This window comes from Gallus gallus, chromosome 15 (genome assembly GCF_016699485.2).
Source record: "Gallus gallus isolate bGalGal1 chromosome 15, bGalGal1.mat.broiler.GRCg7b, whole genome shotgun sequence".
Lineage (NCBI taxonomy): Eukaryota > Metazoa > Chordata > Aves > Galliformes > Phasianidae > Gallus > Gallus gallus.
Window position 1 is genome coordinate 8,592,682 of NC_052546.1, and position 13,687 is coordinate 8,606,368.

At 45.4% G+C, this 13,687-nt stretch overlaps 1 protein-coding gene across 6 annotated transcripts in view; it reads right to left on the minus strand.

Moving 5' to 3' along the window:
• Positions 1–13,687, minus strand: part of BCR (BCR activator of RhoGEF and GTPase) — a 106,554-nt gene that overhangs the window by 14,392 nt on the left and 78,475 nt on the right. For all 6 annotated transcript variants that reach the window (XM_025155520.2, XM_015275441.4, XM_046901318.1 and 3 more), the window contains 8 exons: positions 11,879–12,000; positions 10,870–11,038; positions 10,223–10,342; positions 9,174–9,249; positions 8,536–8,640; positions 8,037–8,111; positions 7,235–7,332; positions 6,400–6,531 (listed from right to left, as the gene is read on the minus strand). In XM_025155520.2, the coding sequence (XP_025011288.2) occupies positions 6,400–6,531; positions 7,235–7,332; positions 8,037–8,111; positions 8,536–8,640; positions 9,174–9,249; positions 10,223–10,342; positions 10,870–11,038; positions 11,879–12,000 (897 nt within the window). The remainder of the gene's footprint in view (positions 1–6,399; positions 6,532–7,234; positions 7,333–8,036; positions 8,112–8,535; positions 8,641–9,173; positions 9,250–10,222; positions 10,343–10,869; positions 11,039–11,878; positions 12,001–13,687) is intronic.

Here is a 13,687-nt window from a genome sequence, read left to right on the forward strand (position 1 = left end):
ACACTGGCAAAAGACAGACAAGACCTTCCTGCATGAGGACTTCCATCAAAAGCAAACAGAGTGCAGTGCCTCCTGAGGCAGCTTTGTGGCACTTGGCTCCGGAACACCTGAGACACAGTAAGCGCAGAAGGAGGCAGCTGCACCACACTCTGTGTTTTGAATTTACTGTTATCAGCAAAGAAAAAGACATCAGGGCTACTTCTGCAGTACAGTTCCTCCCTCTCAGAAAACTCCATGCAAAAGCAGACTTCTCTGCCAGGCAGAAGTAAATGTTGAAACAGTGGCACCTACTGTATGTTCTGGGAGATCTTACACACCGTCATACTCAAGCTTCAAACCATCAACATATTAGCCCAGTACTGCTGTCAGGCACAGACAAGGCACTTCCCCCGACCCCCTGCCCCACTCCCTGTAAAAGACAACAAGCAGAGAGAAGTTTCTCCCTGCTTACTCACACTGTGGAGACCCCAAGAAGGAACAGATGAGCAAGTCAGGCCAACCTTGTCTCTGCGCACTTTGTTACGGACGTGATCCCACAGCGGGATGCTGCCAGCACACACGCGCTTCCCTGCTGAATTGGACCGGTTCCTGTAGGTGTAATTGTGGCAGAAATTCCTGAAGATCCCTTGTAAGGAATAGTCAGTGACCAACAGCTCCCACATTTTGAGACTGCAGAAAGGTTCAGGAGGCCAATGGGCAGAAGTGCTTTGCTGCAGCACTTCAGCGAACCCGAATAACAGACTGCTTGCCAAGAGGGTTTGCTTTTAACTCTGGCGGAAGAGATCCACCCCCGCCTGTGTGCCTGGCCAAGGTCCCTACAAGTTGGCCAGAAGCTAAGCTGTTCTCCCCTGAATTTCCGTGATGGAAGTTTGGTTTCTATCAAACTGCATTCTTTCCCAGAATCAAGAGGAAACCATTTCTGAAGTGTCTGGTTTCCTATGAACAAGCAACCATGCTCACTATTCCTGAAAACTTGACCTTCAGCTGTCTACAAAGCTGCCAGGAGGGCTCTGCTGGTAGAGGCTGCCACAGTTAATCCTCCAAGCTGAAAACAATTGTCTATCTGCTTGTAGAATGGAGTTACTGAGAGCGTTATTTGTAGCAGAGACTACTTAGGATTGCAGGGAAAAGAGGGTTTTGAATACGTACAAAACAGTTAAAGGAGAATTCTAGCATGGCCCAGTTCATTTAAGCTAGCAGGTACTACCAGTTCTGCTTAGGTTATGGCTACAAAACTCCTACTGCTGTGCAAAACAAAAGCAAGTAAATAGACATTAAAAAATATGAGTCCAAGTCCTACTCCTTCTCCCCGGTGAATGTCAAACAGGGAGAACCAGCAAAAGCAGTGCTCTGGGGTCAGGAGCTCACAGTGACTCTTCCTTGCTGGTTAACAATGGGGACTGAGCAAGGACTGCTGGTGCACCAAATGCTGCCTATGCTCCTCTGTATCTGAGCTCTGTTGCAGGGCTGGAGCGACCCTGTGCTCCCCACCTGCTGTTCGACTGTTGGTAGACAACAGCTTGTACTGAATGGAGGCGGGTGGAGGGGGGTCAGGCTGACCTGAGCCAACCCTGCATAAATCAATGGCTGCAACAACAATAAAAAATGAACCCAAGGTGCTTTTTAAGTAACAAAGTCAAGTAGATGAAAACTAATAAAAGAGCAATGCTTGAATAAGTTCTCAACAGTACTGAATGAAGCAGGAAGTTAGGTTTAACAGTCTGACAGAATCACAGTAGGAGATAATAGTGTTAACGGGAAGCAGAAAACATAATCTACACCTTGAGCAAGCTTTTAGTCCCAGACCCTACAACCTTCTGAGACCAGCGAGAGCAGCACAGGGAAAAGGCAGCAGGAGCAGGCAGGTTACAAAGCAGACTGACGACAAAGAGTCAGTGAGTGTGATGCTCCAGCACAGAGAGCAGCCTGTGACAAATGGGGTCATGCTGTCTTTTGGCCTGATTTGGAGATCAGTGACCTGGAAGAAGGAGCACTGAGTAGAAGAATGTAATCTACAGAGAGAGGGCCAAAAGGAGGCTGTTCTGAGTGAGCACAGAGCTCCTGTGTCACCAGCCCAAGGAGCACCGAGGCACTGTGAAATGGCCGCCTCTGCATTGATGTGACAGTGAAATGTACTGCACCTCTAAACATTTCCCTCAACCAGTTACTGGGTTTGAGTGATGAAAGGACCCACCTCATCCCCACCGAAAGCATGAAAGATTGTGCTGTGTGTCCATGCAAACAGGACAAGCCTGCTAAGAGCCTTATGGGCTTGTTTGCACAGCCCCCACTGGAAGTGCATGCTGCACAGGAAAACATAAACAAACTGGGCTGTGCTCCCCCAGCACCTCCAGGCCTCTTGTGGCCCACTTTTTTGGCATTGGCAGTGGCAAGCTACAGCCCTAAATTCACTAATGAATCAAGCAAATGCCTCTCTGTATCCTGCACAAAACACAGTAGAACAAAGCAGCTTGGCACCGCAGGATTCCAAGGTTCTAGTGCTTATAGCAAATTAACAATGAATTAAGGCACGCAATTAGCATACAGAAGTCAGCAGAGGCTGAGCGTGCAGAACACAAAGTGGCACGGACCAGGAGAAAGGCGAACTGAGGACACTGGTCAGTAGCAAATGTAAGGCAGGCACTAAGCTGTCCATGCTTTGTCTTAAGAAATCACCACAGAGAGTTTGCTGATTTTCGTCCCCCAGAAGAGACAAGAAAACATACAGAAAGTGGAAAAAACAAAGAAGCATCAGCAGAAGTGAAATGTCTGGGAACAATGACCGAGGCAGCCCTAGTGTTAGTGTGCTTTATGTTATTTATTTGCATTACTTCCTCCCTTTATTAAATCTCCCTGGCAACTTCACACTCGATCAGTTTTTAAGTGTAACTGATGTGTCCTACGTGTTGTCAGAGTCTCACTGCTGCTGGAAACTCCCAGTCCAGCCATAACCCCATTCTTCTCCAAGCTCCCTGCTGACATGTTAATCTTTGCCACCATCACCCCTTAGACATGATCCATTACCTTCTTCATTTCCACCCCGTTTTCATTGCTGGGATACTGTTCTGCATGAGCAAACTGTTTAAAGGAACTCAAGCGTGTAAAAGGTTTCCTGAGTTGACACTTGGGAGGTACTGCATGCGACAATCTGCTTTACATGGAAAACAAACCTTGATGTCTGTGAAATAGCCGTGTGCACCGCTATGAGACATCCCAGATAATTAACCAGATAAGAGTGATCGTTCTGCATGGCAACAGAGGAATGATGGTGCGTTGCTACCACTGAATGACTGCTGTAAGGTCAATATCCTCCCTGATTTTCCAGCGCTGCTGTGAGGGAGAAGGAAACAGTTTGCCTGAGTCGATCATGCAGTAAAAAAAAAATAACAAAGGAAATGGCATATCTAGGAGGCACCAACTGGAGGAGATGGATCACAGGATGAAGCATCAGTTTGCTCAGGCAGTCTGTTCCCAAGGCTGAGGTCAGTACTGCTGATATATGTGCTCGCTTGCAGGCACAGTCTCAAGACCAAACAAAAGGCAGCTACACTCAAAATGCGGGGAAGTGCTTGCCACAAGAAGTATAAACCTCAAACAGCAAAAGTGCCATGTGAGTGCCAAAGACAGATTGCAAAGAAAAAATAGTTCAAAATGAGAGACAAACTGAGCTTAAAACAAAGCTCAGCCTCACGCTCCCTGCTGCAAAATACATCTGTCCATTTTCTTCCCAAACTCCTCACCAACCTCAGATTCACAGTGGCACCTTCTCCGTGCATTTCTCACTGCCTGAAGTGTAACAGAAGCCCCCACCCATGTGCACATTCAGGTGTCGCTCCCAGGTCTCGTGAGGATTTCAATTTCTACCTGTACAGGAGCTGCTCCCATATTAAAACCTTGCAGTTTTACTTTTGAGCAAGAAAATTTGCAGATTGGCAAGCCACAAAGCTCTTGCTTGTGGCTATAACAGCAGGTAAATAAAATATTCCATAGGAAGAGAAAATATGAGCAATGGGAGCTACTAAAGTCACTGCCCATTCCTGGAAGCTTGTGACCACATGGACCAATTGCCAGTCTTCCTTCCTCCTGTGCCGTTATGCAATGGAGAGATTTAATAAACATTTCACAGCCCAAACAATCCTCATCTCCCTGATTCATTTGTCTTCCTCTCTGCAGCACCGAGAATGTGGTGAGTCAGGAATCCCAGCAGGGGGAAGCTGCAGATTTACAATAATAGATACATGGTTTGAGAACACATTAAGATTTAACCAACACAGAATTTTCCCTGTTTTTCTCAGCTAGAGGATGCAGACACGACTCCTGACATTCCCAGACTTCTTAACTATGGGGAATTCTGGAAAAAACTCACCCAAGTTCACAGACGTTGTCTTTAGACAAAGAGAGACTTTGGCTGCATAATAACAACAACAACAACACGACCTGCATAGACTAGAAACTCCAAAGTAAACAGAACTTCTGAAAGAGTAAAACCAATGACAGGGAAAAAATGCTGACAGCATGAACACAGCTGACCTTCAGCCACAGACACTGATTTTATTTCGTTATTGTAATCTCTTAATGGAGAGAAATCTTTGGAGGTTGGATTTAAAATTAGAATAATATAAAACCCTTTAATAATTCTTATCAACCCCATATCTCACCAGACCCTCTTATGACTTAGGTTTGTTGTTACTCAATAGTGTTAACAAGCCATGTGATAAAACAGAAACCACTGAGAATTGAGGATGTTCAGAAAGGTCACAAAGAGTCCTTAAAAGCTGCAATGGGGATTTACTGAAAATGAGAGGTTTCCAGTTTGCTTATTGTGATAAAACGCAGCACAAATTCATGCATTAGCCAAAACATTTCTATTGATTTTTTTTAAGCTTTCCAAGCTGTTTAGATTTCTCTAAAAGAACCAAGTGATTGAATTCAAGTACCACCAACAAGTCTTTATATGTATTAACTTCATGTAAGATGTTTTAATACCATGTACACATGCTGTGCATAAAAACACCTACTCCTATGGGGAAAAAAATGTCAAAAAAATTTAAATCTTATACATTTTTTTTTTATCTATGTAACACATTCGAAGACTTTAGAAGGTCAGTGATTCCAGAGTTCTCCAATGAGAGCACACAAATCCCCAGGGCATTTCAGGGCTGAAAACTTGCTCTTTTGTAGTTGCTCAGCTCCACAGAAAATCAGCCTTTGTCAGCAGAAGGGACACACAGATCTCTGCTTGGCCTGAGAGTCACCTTCTACTAGCATTTATTGATTTGTATGTACATTTGGTGACAAAGCTTTCCCTGAAAATAGTATGGGAGCTTCAGGGCTGTGAGGTGGGGGAAGGGGGGAAGAATGGGCCTCATCAAACTCATTTAGACAGCAAACCCTTCTAGAGTAACAGTGAGATATGATCCTCCACACTGCCCACAATCAGAGCTGCTTCTGAAATGCCACCGATGGCCTTGGCCTGTGTGATTATCACTCACATCCTGGAGAAAGCGGTTATCCAAGGAGTGGCAAAGACCTGAAGATAAATGAAGGTGAACCAACACTATTTTTCTGCACACCAGAAAGGAAAAGCTACCTGGGCAGGGTACAACAGCCAGTCCAATGTAAAGAATGTGTCCACAGAGCAAACATTTAAATATCTCTCTAAAACTGTGCACAGACAGTGCAACAATCTGGAGGAAGCATAGGAACACGTGTTCACCATGACAGCACCCACTGAGGAGCCAGACTTCTCCTGCACAGATCTTTAGCCCTTTATCACACAGCAGCTCCTGGAGAGCAGCACCCACCTGCAATCATCCCCTTCTCTATTGTATTTGCTACACAGACAAAGCGCCCATGCTGATTCACAGTGGTGGAAGAGTTCAAAAAACCCATTTATCTCAGATGCAGTCTGTTGTCATGGGCACTAAACTTTGGACATGGCAGTTATCAGGACAATAACGCTGTCCTCCAAGGCCTTGTTAGCACATCAGTCAACTTCCAGCACACAGGGAAGGAGGGAAGGTAGTGTTCTTCTGCATAGTATTTTCACTGCTTCCTCTTTTGTCTCAACAGTACCCAGGGCACACTGCAGCTTCTGTATACTCTGCTGGAAGTGTTGAAGTTAACAGGGAAATCAAGAGATCAAAACTTCATTTTTTTCTGAAAAAAATATCTTTTCTAATAAGGACACTGGAGTAAGCAAGGGGGGCAAGGCAAGAGGGAAAAGGCTGCAGACTTCCCACTTGTGAATCACACTGTATTTCTCACTGTCTGGAGGAAAACTCCCAGTGTTGAGACAATCAGAAGGCAGAAAAAAACCTCTCCGGGATGCTCCAGGATTTAAAAAACCTGTCATGTTTTGCAGTAATGGTATCAGGAACAAGTTAAGTGCAGTCTTACCTGGATCTGTCCTTTTCCCATTATGCGATCTGTGCTCTCTCCATCCTCTTTGGTGAGCTTCATTTTGTTGTAGCACTTTTCATAGCACAAAATCCGCAGAGTTTGTGAGCCTTCCAACTCAATCTCAAACTCCTGCAGGGCACCAGAAAAGGACACAACGATGAGTACACCACAGCAGGACTTTCAGTCTCTTAATAATCAGAATATTATCCTTAAAACCCTTCAGGAAGGAGCACTTCAGGTCTGGCAAAGATCTCCTCCCTGATGAAAATGGTCTGAAAATAAACTGGAGCTGTATTTTGTATATATAATGTGGCCAAGTTAGAGACTAGGACAGTTGGCTCCTTAGCCAGGTTTCACTGACATGCAGCAAAGCATCATTTAAAGAAACAAACTCGCCTACGTTCCTCCAATTTTGCTCTCCAGCACGTTTGCAAGTTGGCTGTAAGCAGGCATATGTCTAATTCTTTCTCCTCACAACAAATAAAAACACCTCCAAAAAAATCCTCTTTCAATATATTTTCACTGATGTCTTATTAAAGAAAAAATAATAATCAGGCATATCTGTTTAAATGATGAGATGCTGGAAAATGCAAGACTCATTTTGTACTGACAAATTTATTTAACTCCATCCAGACCAAGGGAAAATCTGTGAGAAGGAATTAGAGCCAGGTGGATCTGCCATCAGTGTGATTGCTGAAAGGCAGCACATGCTGCACAAACCCAAAGCGCGCAGCATGGGCTTCAGACAAAATGTTCTTTCATTTGCAGTTTTTCCACCCATCATGCACTGATGTCACATGGAAAACACCACATCAAGAACAACCCAACCTACCTCATTCCAGTTGGGCTCTGTGGTGTCTCTGTACACTCTGGTTTTGGCCTTGTTCACAAAATACCCAAAAGAATCGACCTCTAACGTGCAATACAGATCTGAGAAAGGAGAGACAGACTCAGAAACTTCATAAAGACTTCTAGAACCTCCTATCTCACATTAATCACTTCTAGGGTGTTTCTTCATTTAGTACCAGTAACAATGGCCAATGCAAATTTTGTCATCTGGATCAGCAGAGTTGCTTTTACGAAGCTGAATTACCAGCACAGTGGTTTAAATAACCTCAGCACAGACAAGCCTTTCACCTCTATCACGAGTCTGGTGTGTGCTATTACCTAGCATTTCCCACATCAAGCCACAGTGAGCAGGTTTACACCAATGAGAAATGAAACTTCCCTAGGTAGATACCAGATCCCATCAGCACATCAGAGCTGATGTTACTGGCAACAGCATCTGCATTACATCCCTCAGAGACCAGGTTAGGGCCGAGTCATCAAAACCTCATTATCTCCACAGTGTTTAATTATGTGGTACCTAGTGTTTTTGAAAAACTAGTAACGAACTACAGACATAGCCCCTATTTTTATGTCTTAAGCTATGTTAGCCAGCACCACTGCGCTCCTCTAAATTTATACCAATGTCCCAATTTCACTTCCAGTTCCCCGAATCACCACTCCTCCTCATCATCATCCCAGATGCTGCAGTCCTAAATCAATCCACACCCAGCTGTCAACAGCACCATCATCTCCCCCCTGCTATCTAACATCCCCCAACACCTCCGTGTTACAGAACTACAACTCACTTGAACTTTGCTTGAATCCTGTGGCAGAGTGGACAATGACATTCAGGAATCCATAGAGACCTGGAGATTCATCATCTATACAACAAAGCAAAGGAATGCTGTTAAATTCACAGAGAAGCCAAGAGAGAAAGACAGAGTGATGAGTTAATTTTGCAGCAGTTTATGTCCCTAAAATGGATGTAGCAGGAACATGTATTCTAGCCATTTATAACTTCTGGCAATCTGGGGCTTTTACAATGCCACTGCTAGGGTCAGCAAGACAGCATGGAAGAAATACAAAGGACAAAAGTAAAATATAGACACAAAGCCTATACCAGCAGGCTAAAAAGCAACATAGGATGGTCTCTGACGCAGTGTCCTAGATTTGGAAATCATCACCAGATTGAAGCTGTAGCAGAAAGAAACATTAAGAGTAGCTCTAGGGGAAATGCACAAAGGCAGGCAGAGACAGGTTTTCACTGCAGCTACACCATATGAAAGCATAAACTGTGCGTCTTACCTTCCTTATTGATAGTGAGGGGAATGTTGTGGACTGTCTGGAGTTTCACACAGGAGTTTGTCAGCATCTGGAGCTCCACCGATGTGAGTGAGAAGCTTTTAAAGCCTGCCACAGAAATCCAAAGGAGAAGCAATTAAAATTCAGAGCAAAGGCTGGATGCATGCTCTATCATTCTGGGCTGCTCCTTGGGAAACACTCAGCAACAGTACCACAGTGTTCAGGTCTGTACTTACTGCTGCAGCCTATTTCTGTTTAGGGCATGTTCAATTACTACAAATTTAGAGTAAAATGTCCCAGAATGGCTCTGAGGAATCAAGGGGCACCCACATTCTTGCAAAGCTAAAAAACATCCATATGCCAAAATAAAAGTCTCTTTGGTCAAAGGGTGTAGTTGTTTCCTCTGGCTGGAACTACACTTCTCTCCCTGTAGGGTAAGTGAGAGATAATCCTCCCACACACTGCCTACATGGTATGGGAAGCAAAATTCCCGCAGACAGGCTCAGATGTGCAGAGACAGAAGACTTTAAAATTCCACTCTGAATTCCAATGTGTGGTTCTCTTTTCTCAAGAAACCCTGCCCCACTCCGTATCCTCTGGATACGATTTTTTGTACCAAAAGCCAGCTGAGGGTCACTCACATTTCTTCTGCTGCTCCCGGATGTTCTCCCTCCACTCTGCCCTTTCATAGTCCGATGAAATGAGGAACGTGTAACTCTATCCAAAAAAACAGAAGAACACGGGGTATGCATTAGTCTGACCCACCACTGAGAGCTGGCCTGCCTCCAGTATTTTCTCCAGCAGAAATTCTTGGATATACTGCTCTTCTGGTACTCTTCCCATTGCCCTACATCACAGCTTTGTCAATGACAGGCAGGGCTCTGGCACTGTGCCATGTCAGCAATGTGTCAGCAGTACCAACGCACAGACTCCTGCAGTCAGAGCCTTCACAGGGCTCTGCCCTGCAAACAGCAGCTGTGGCCCTGGCAGCATGAGGTCCCACAATAGCTCTGTGCAATTCCTGACAGCAGTTGCACCATGAAACCGAAAAGCTTCCATTATAGGCCAAGACACTGATGCAAGCTGAGGAAGCAGGGACCAGCTTCTGAATTCTGACTAGTTTGTAACAGGATCTTGTGACAGTCCTATGCCTGGTGTGTGCTAAGGCCACAGTGATAAGCCCCAGTACTGTCAGAGCAGGTGATACCTCTGGCACACTGAGAGTCCTGCAAAGCTAAAAGGAGATGATTCTCAGCATCCCCGGTGCCAAGTGATTCTGTGAAGTGCAGCACACAGCTCTGAGGAGGCAATCCTGAATGCACTAAGCCTTCAACCAAAGGGGAGACCAAAAGGGAGTAGCTGCAGAGCCTTTTCCTAGGTGAAGAGGGCAGTTGCTATTGCTGTGACAGTACTTGTCCAATCACAGACAGGTGCTGAGCTAATAGATTTATTTATATGTGTGTGTATGTTTGTGTGTGTGTTTGTGTGCCACATTCAAATTAGTCACGGCCTTGCAAGGCATTACCATAACCTTCAGTGTAGAAAGAATTAGGTGTCTGCTCCTTAGAAAGTGTTTTCAGGCCAGACGGAGGAAAACAGGACCTCCCTATACAACACATATGCAAACATACAGAGCCCTTTAGCATCTTTCTGGTACACAAAGCCTGAGACAGACCAAAAGGCCACTCACCTTGCCATTGCGATTGTGCACCCGGAAAGCCATGTTGGGAGACATCAGCAGCAGGAGTGATTCCTGTTCTGAGAGCTTCTTTTTCAACCTCTCAATGACCTTGCTGCCCTTATTGGCCCTCTGAATGGTGAGGGAGAGAGGGAGACAGAGGACATGCACATCATTTTCCTACACTTGCTCCCATTTACACCAACACGCATTTTCAGACCCACAGTCCCTTCCCTCTAAATGAAATGAGGATCATACTCTGACAGTCAGAAGCAAGACTTTCCAAATATTGGTATGTTACACTCCCAGCCCTTCTCATGTCTATAGCATAAGAGCTCCATTTTCAACATAAATGCCTGGAAATAATCACAGGCAGATCCATGTAAGCAGAGGAGCAGTACTTCATCTTTTGTTGTTTCTGCCTCCCTCAGAGGAGGCCATCATACAAGCAGCGCACCAGGATGACCAACGATGGGCTGTGCAGCAGTCTAGATATCACTGACAGCTGAGCTGTACCACAAATCTCTGCTGATCAGCCTGTTTTATCAGGATTCTCCATGCTGTGCAGCTCTGGGAATGTTGCTTCTATCAGCATCTCATCTCAGCAGAGATACCGAGACTGTTCTGTATGTGGGATGCAATGCTCAACCCTTTTTTACCTTTTCACGCTGGATATCATTCTTGATTTGTGATATCTTGATCTTCATGGCATCCAGTTCCTCATCAGGTACCAGTGGGATGTTGGGCACTGCCTCGGACTCATCCACCATTTGGAAACTAAGGTCAGTGAGTGGGATGTACCATTTGCAGTCATACTGCTGGCTTTTTCTGAAAGACAGAAGGTCCAAACCTTTACTGCTTATTGGTGCTTGGCAAACACTCCCTCTTCCTACAGATCTTTTCTCGTTATAGCTCATAAGATACAAAAGTAGGGGCAGCTTCTTTATGACTTCCACATCAGAAAAAAAGTCTGGTATAAGGCTGCTTTCCAGTAGGAAAGCCAAGAAGGGCCAATCGCCAGTACAGTGCACAACAAAGCAAACTGTTTTGTTACCTAGTTCTTTCTGTCCTAAAAAAAACCCCACAAAAATCTTTTGCACACCCTTTTAATCCTCTGCTCTGCCTTTTCAAAGCCTCTGTAGAGGCAGAGTTTGAAAGCAAAGCCACATGTATGAATGGATGGCTGCCTGTGGTCCAAGCTCGGGTCTCTCCTGCTTGAGCTGGGATGGTCGAGTGGGGTAGAAGTGTACAAATTTCCATGTAACCCAACCAGAAGAAACTACACCTTGTGACTGCCATTCCACAGTGCTTTCACCAGAATAGCTTTTTTAATGTTTTGTGCTATTTATTCCCTTCTTCCCCCTCCTGCCAGTAACAGACATTCTTGGGAAAGTCCCACTCTTCTCAAAATTACTTCCCTGGAAGTACGTGCTTCTAAAAGGACATGAGCAACTTGCTGCTTGAGGAGAGCAAGGAGAGGAGTTTCTCAGAGCCACGGTCTCCTAAGATGGACAGTACTTCCCTGCTGATCACACTCTGTCCAACTGCATCTTATAGATTACTGTCACCCAGGACTGAAGTATTCACATTCATCTGTTGTTGCTGGCTGAACCCAGGATTCTGCTGAAGCTGAGATGCAAAACACATAGACCAGAAGGGAAACCTCACCCTCCAATCTGCTTCTTGAGCTTGGCACACAGGAACAGATCAGTAAAAAGAAAGACGTGACGTAGTTTGCGAGCCCCCTCAACGAGCTCCACCATGAAGCTGTCCTTCAGGAGCTGCCGGTGCTGGTGAGAAACAGAGAAAATGTTTCCGTTAGTGAAGAAAGGGCCCCAGATAAAGCACTGAGCCTCCCTCAGCAACACACTCCTTATACCTGACTCCTACCAGAGCCAATTCAATAAACTGTTCCAATTCAGGAAAAAAAAAAAAAAAAAAAGGCTGTTATGTGCTCCTTGCTGTGAGCTCTGCTCCCTGCTGCTGCCTTCTCTCTCAAGGGCAAAAATGGCTTTATTCATCAGGTGCCAGGTCAGAGCTGAGGTTTATTTCCATCACCTGTCTCTGAGACCAAGTATTACTAATGGTGAGTCATTGCCTGGCTTTAAGTAGCCAAGGGCCACCATCACAGCATCCCTCTCACAAACCAGCAGAGAGCAGCACACACCACTTTTCCGTCCAGACTTCCCCCATCATTCAGCTACTGAATTCAGCTCAAGATACCCCCACTCTGCATTTGCTAGATACAAAACGTATATCTAGCAAACTTCTCTGTAGTCCCTTACCTGCTTGTGTTTAAACAGGATCATCTGAATACGCCCCCACCCCACACCTATTGAAAGCTTTAAAAGCTTTTTTCCCCTCTTTTTCTAAATAATTAATAAAATAAATCAAATATTCCCCAAACCTAGATGATACAGGTAAATTGCACAACCTCGATGCCTTTATTCCTATTTCTAGTTCCCAGGAGACTTAAAACCTCCTAAATAGCAGGCATACATTGGAGGACAAAAGCATCTTTTCCCTTCTTCCCCTACAGGGACTCCAGAGCTGACAGACAAAAAGGCTGGAGCACTGGCACTGAGACAGATGGGTCTGTGCTGTCACCAGTGACCAACACAGGAGTTCCAAGCCCTCCACTACGCCCAGGCCTTCTGTTCTGATGTCAGGATCAATGTGAGTCCGAGTGCACATCACGCAGAATAGAAATCTCCCCATGATTTTCAAAAGGAAGCCAAGGGTATGTCACTTTGGCAAATTTTATTCCCACAAATACATCTAACTGTCAGTGTTAGTTTGCTTCACAGGCAGTATAAGCAGCTGCCATCAGCTTCTGCACACAGGCTTCCTAAGATGCTCTTTCCTCACCCATAGTACTTTTACTTGTTACTCCAGCTAAGAGGATGGCCTGCTGACACCAATGAGTGACATTACACACACCGTACATGCCAAGACAGCACCACGGTTGGAGATAGGAGAGATCAGCTCACACTGTTCAGTGCTAACCAACAACACCCCCTTCTGCTCTGTCACTGTCAGCCTTCTCCAGGCCCACGCATGACTTGTCAGCGGGACAAGCATCTCCGCAGGAAACTCATATGCAAAACCTGTCCTCTGCCAAGAGGCAGCCCTGCTCAGCTGTGCAGCAGTGTGCAATAGGAAAGCAGTTAACCTCAGCAAGGTCAAGACATCCAAACCAGAATTCATGCCTCAGTTTCTCAGGGTTATGCCTCACGGGTTTTTCTTGCTGCATGACTTAACGAGCCTTGAGCACGCTTACTGCGGAGGGTGTGGGAGTGCGAACCCCCGCACTCCTCCTCCTCCCTCCTACCATCCCTCCCACCCTGGTTCTCCAAAATGAAAACAAACCAAATCAGCCCCAACCCCAGCAGGCAGCATGGCAGGAAACACACGGGACAGAAGTGTCCTTGCCGTCTTCAGTTCTTGTTTCTTGTCTGTTCTAGAATGCCCTAAACT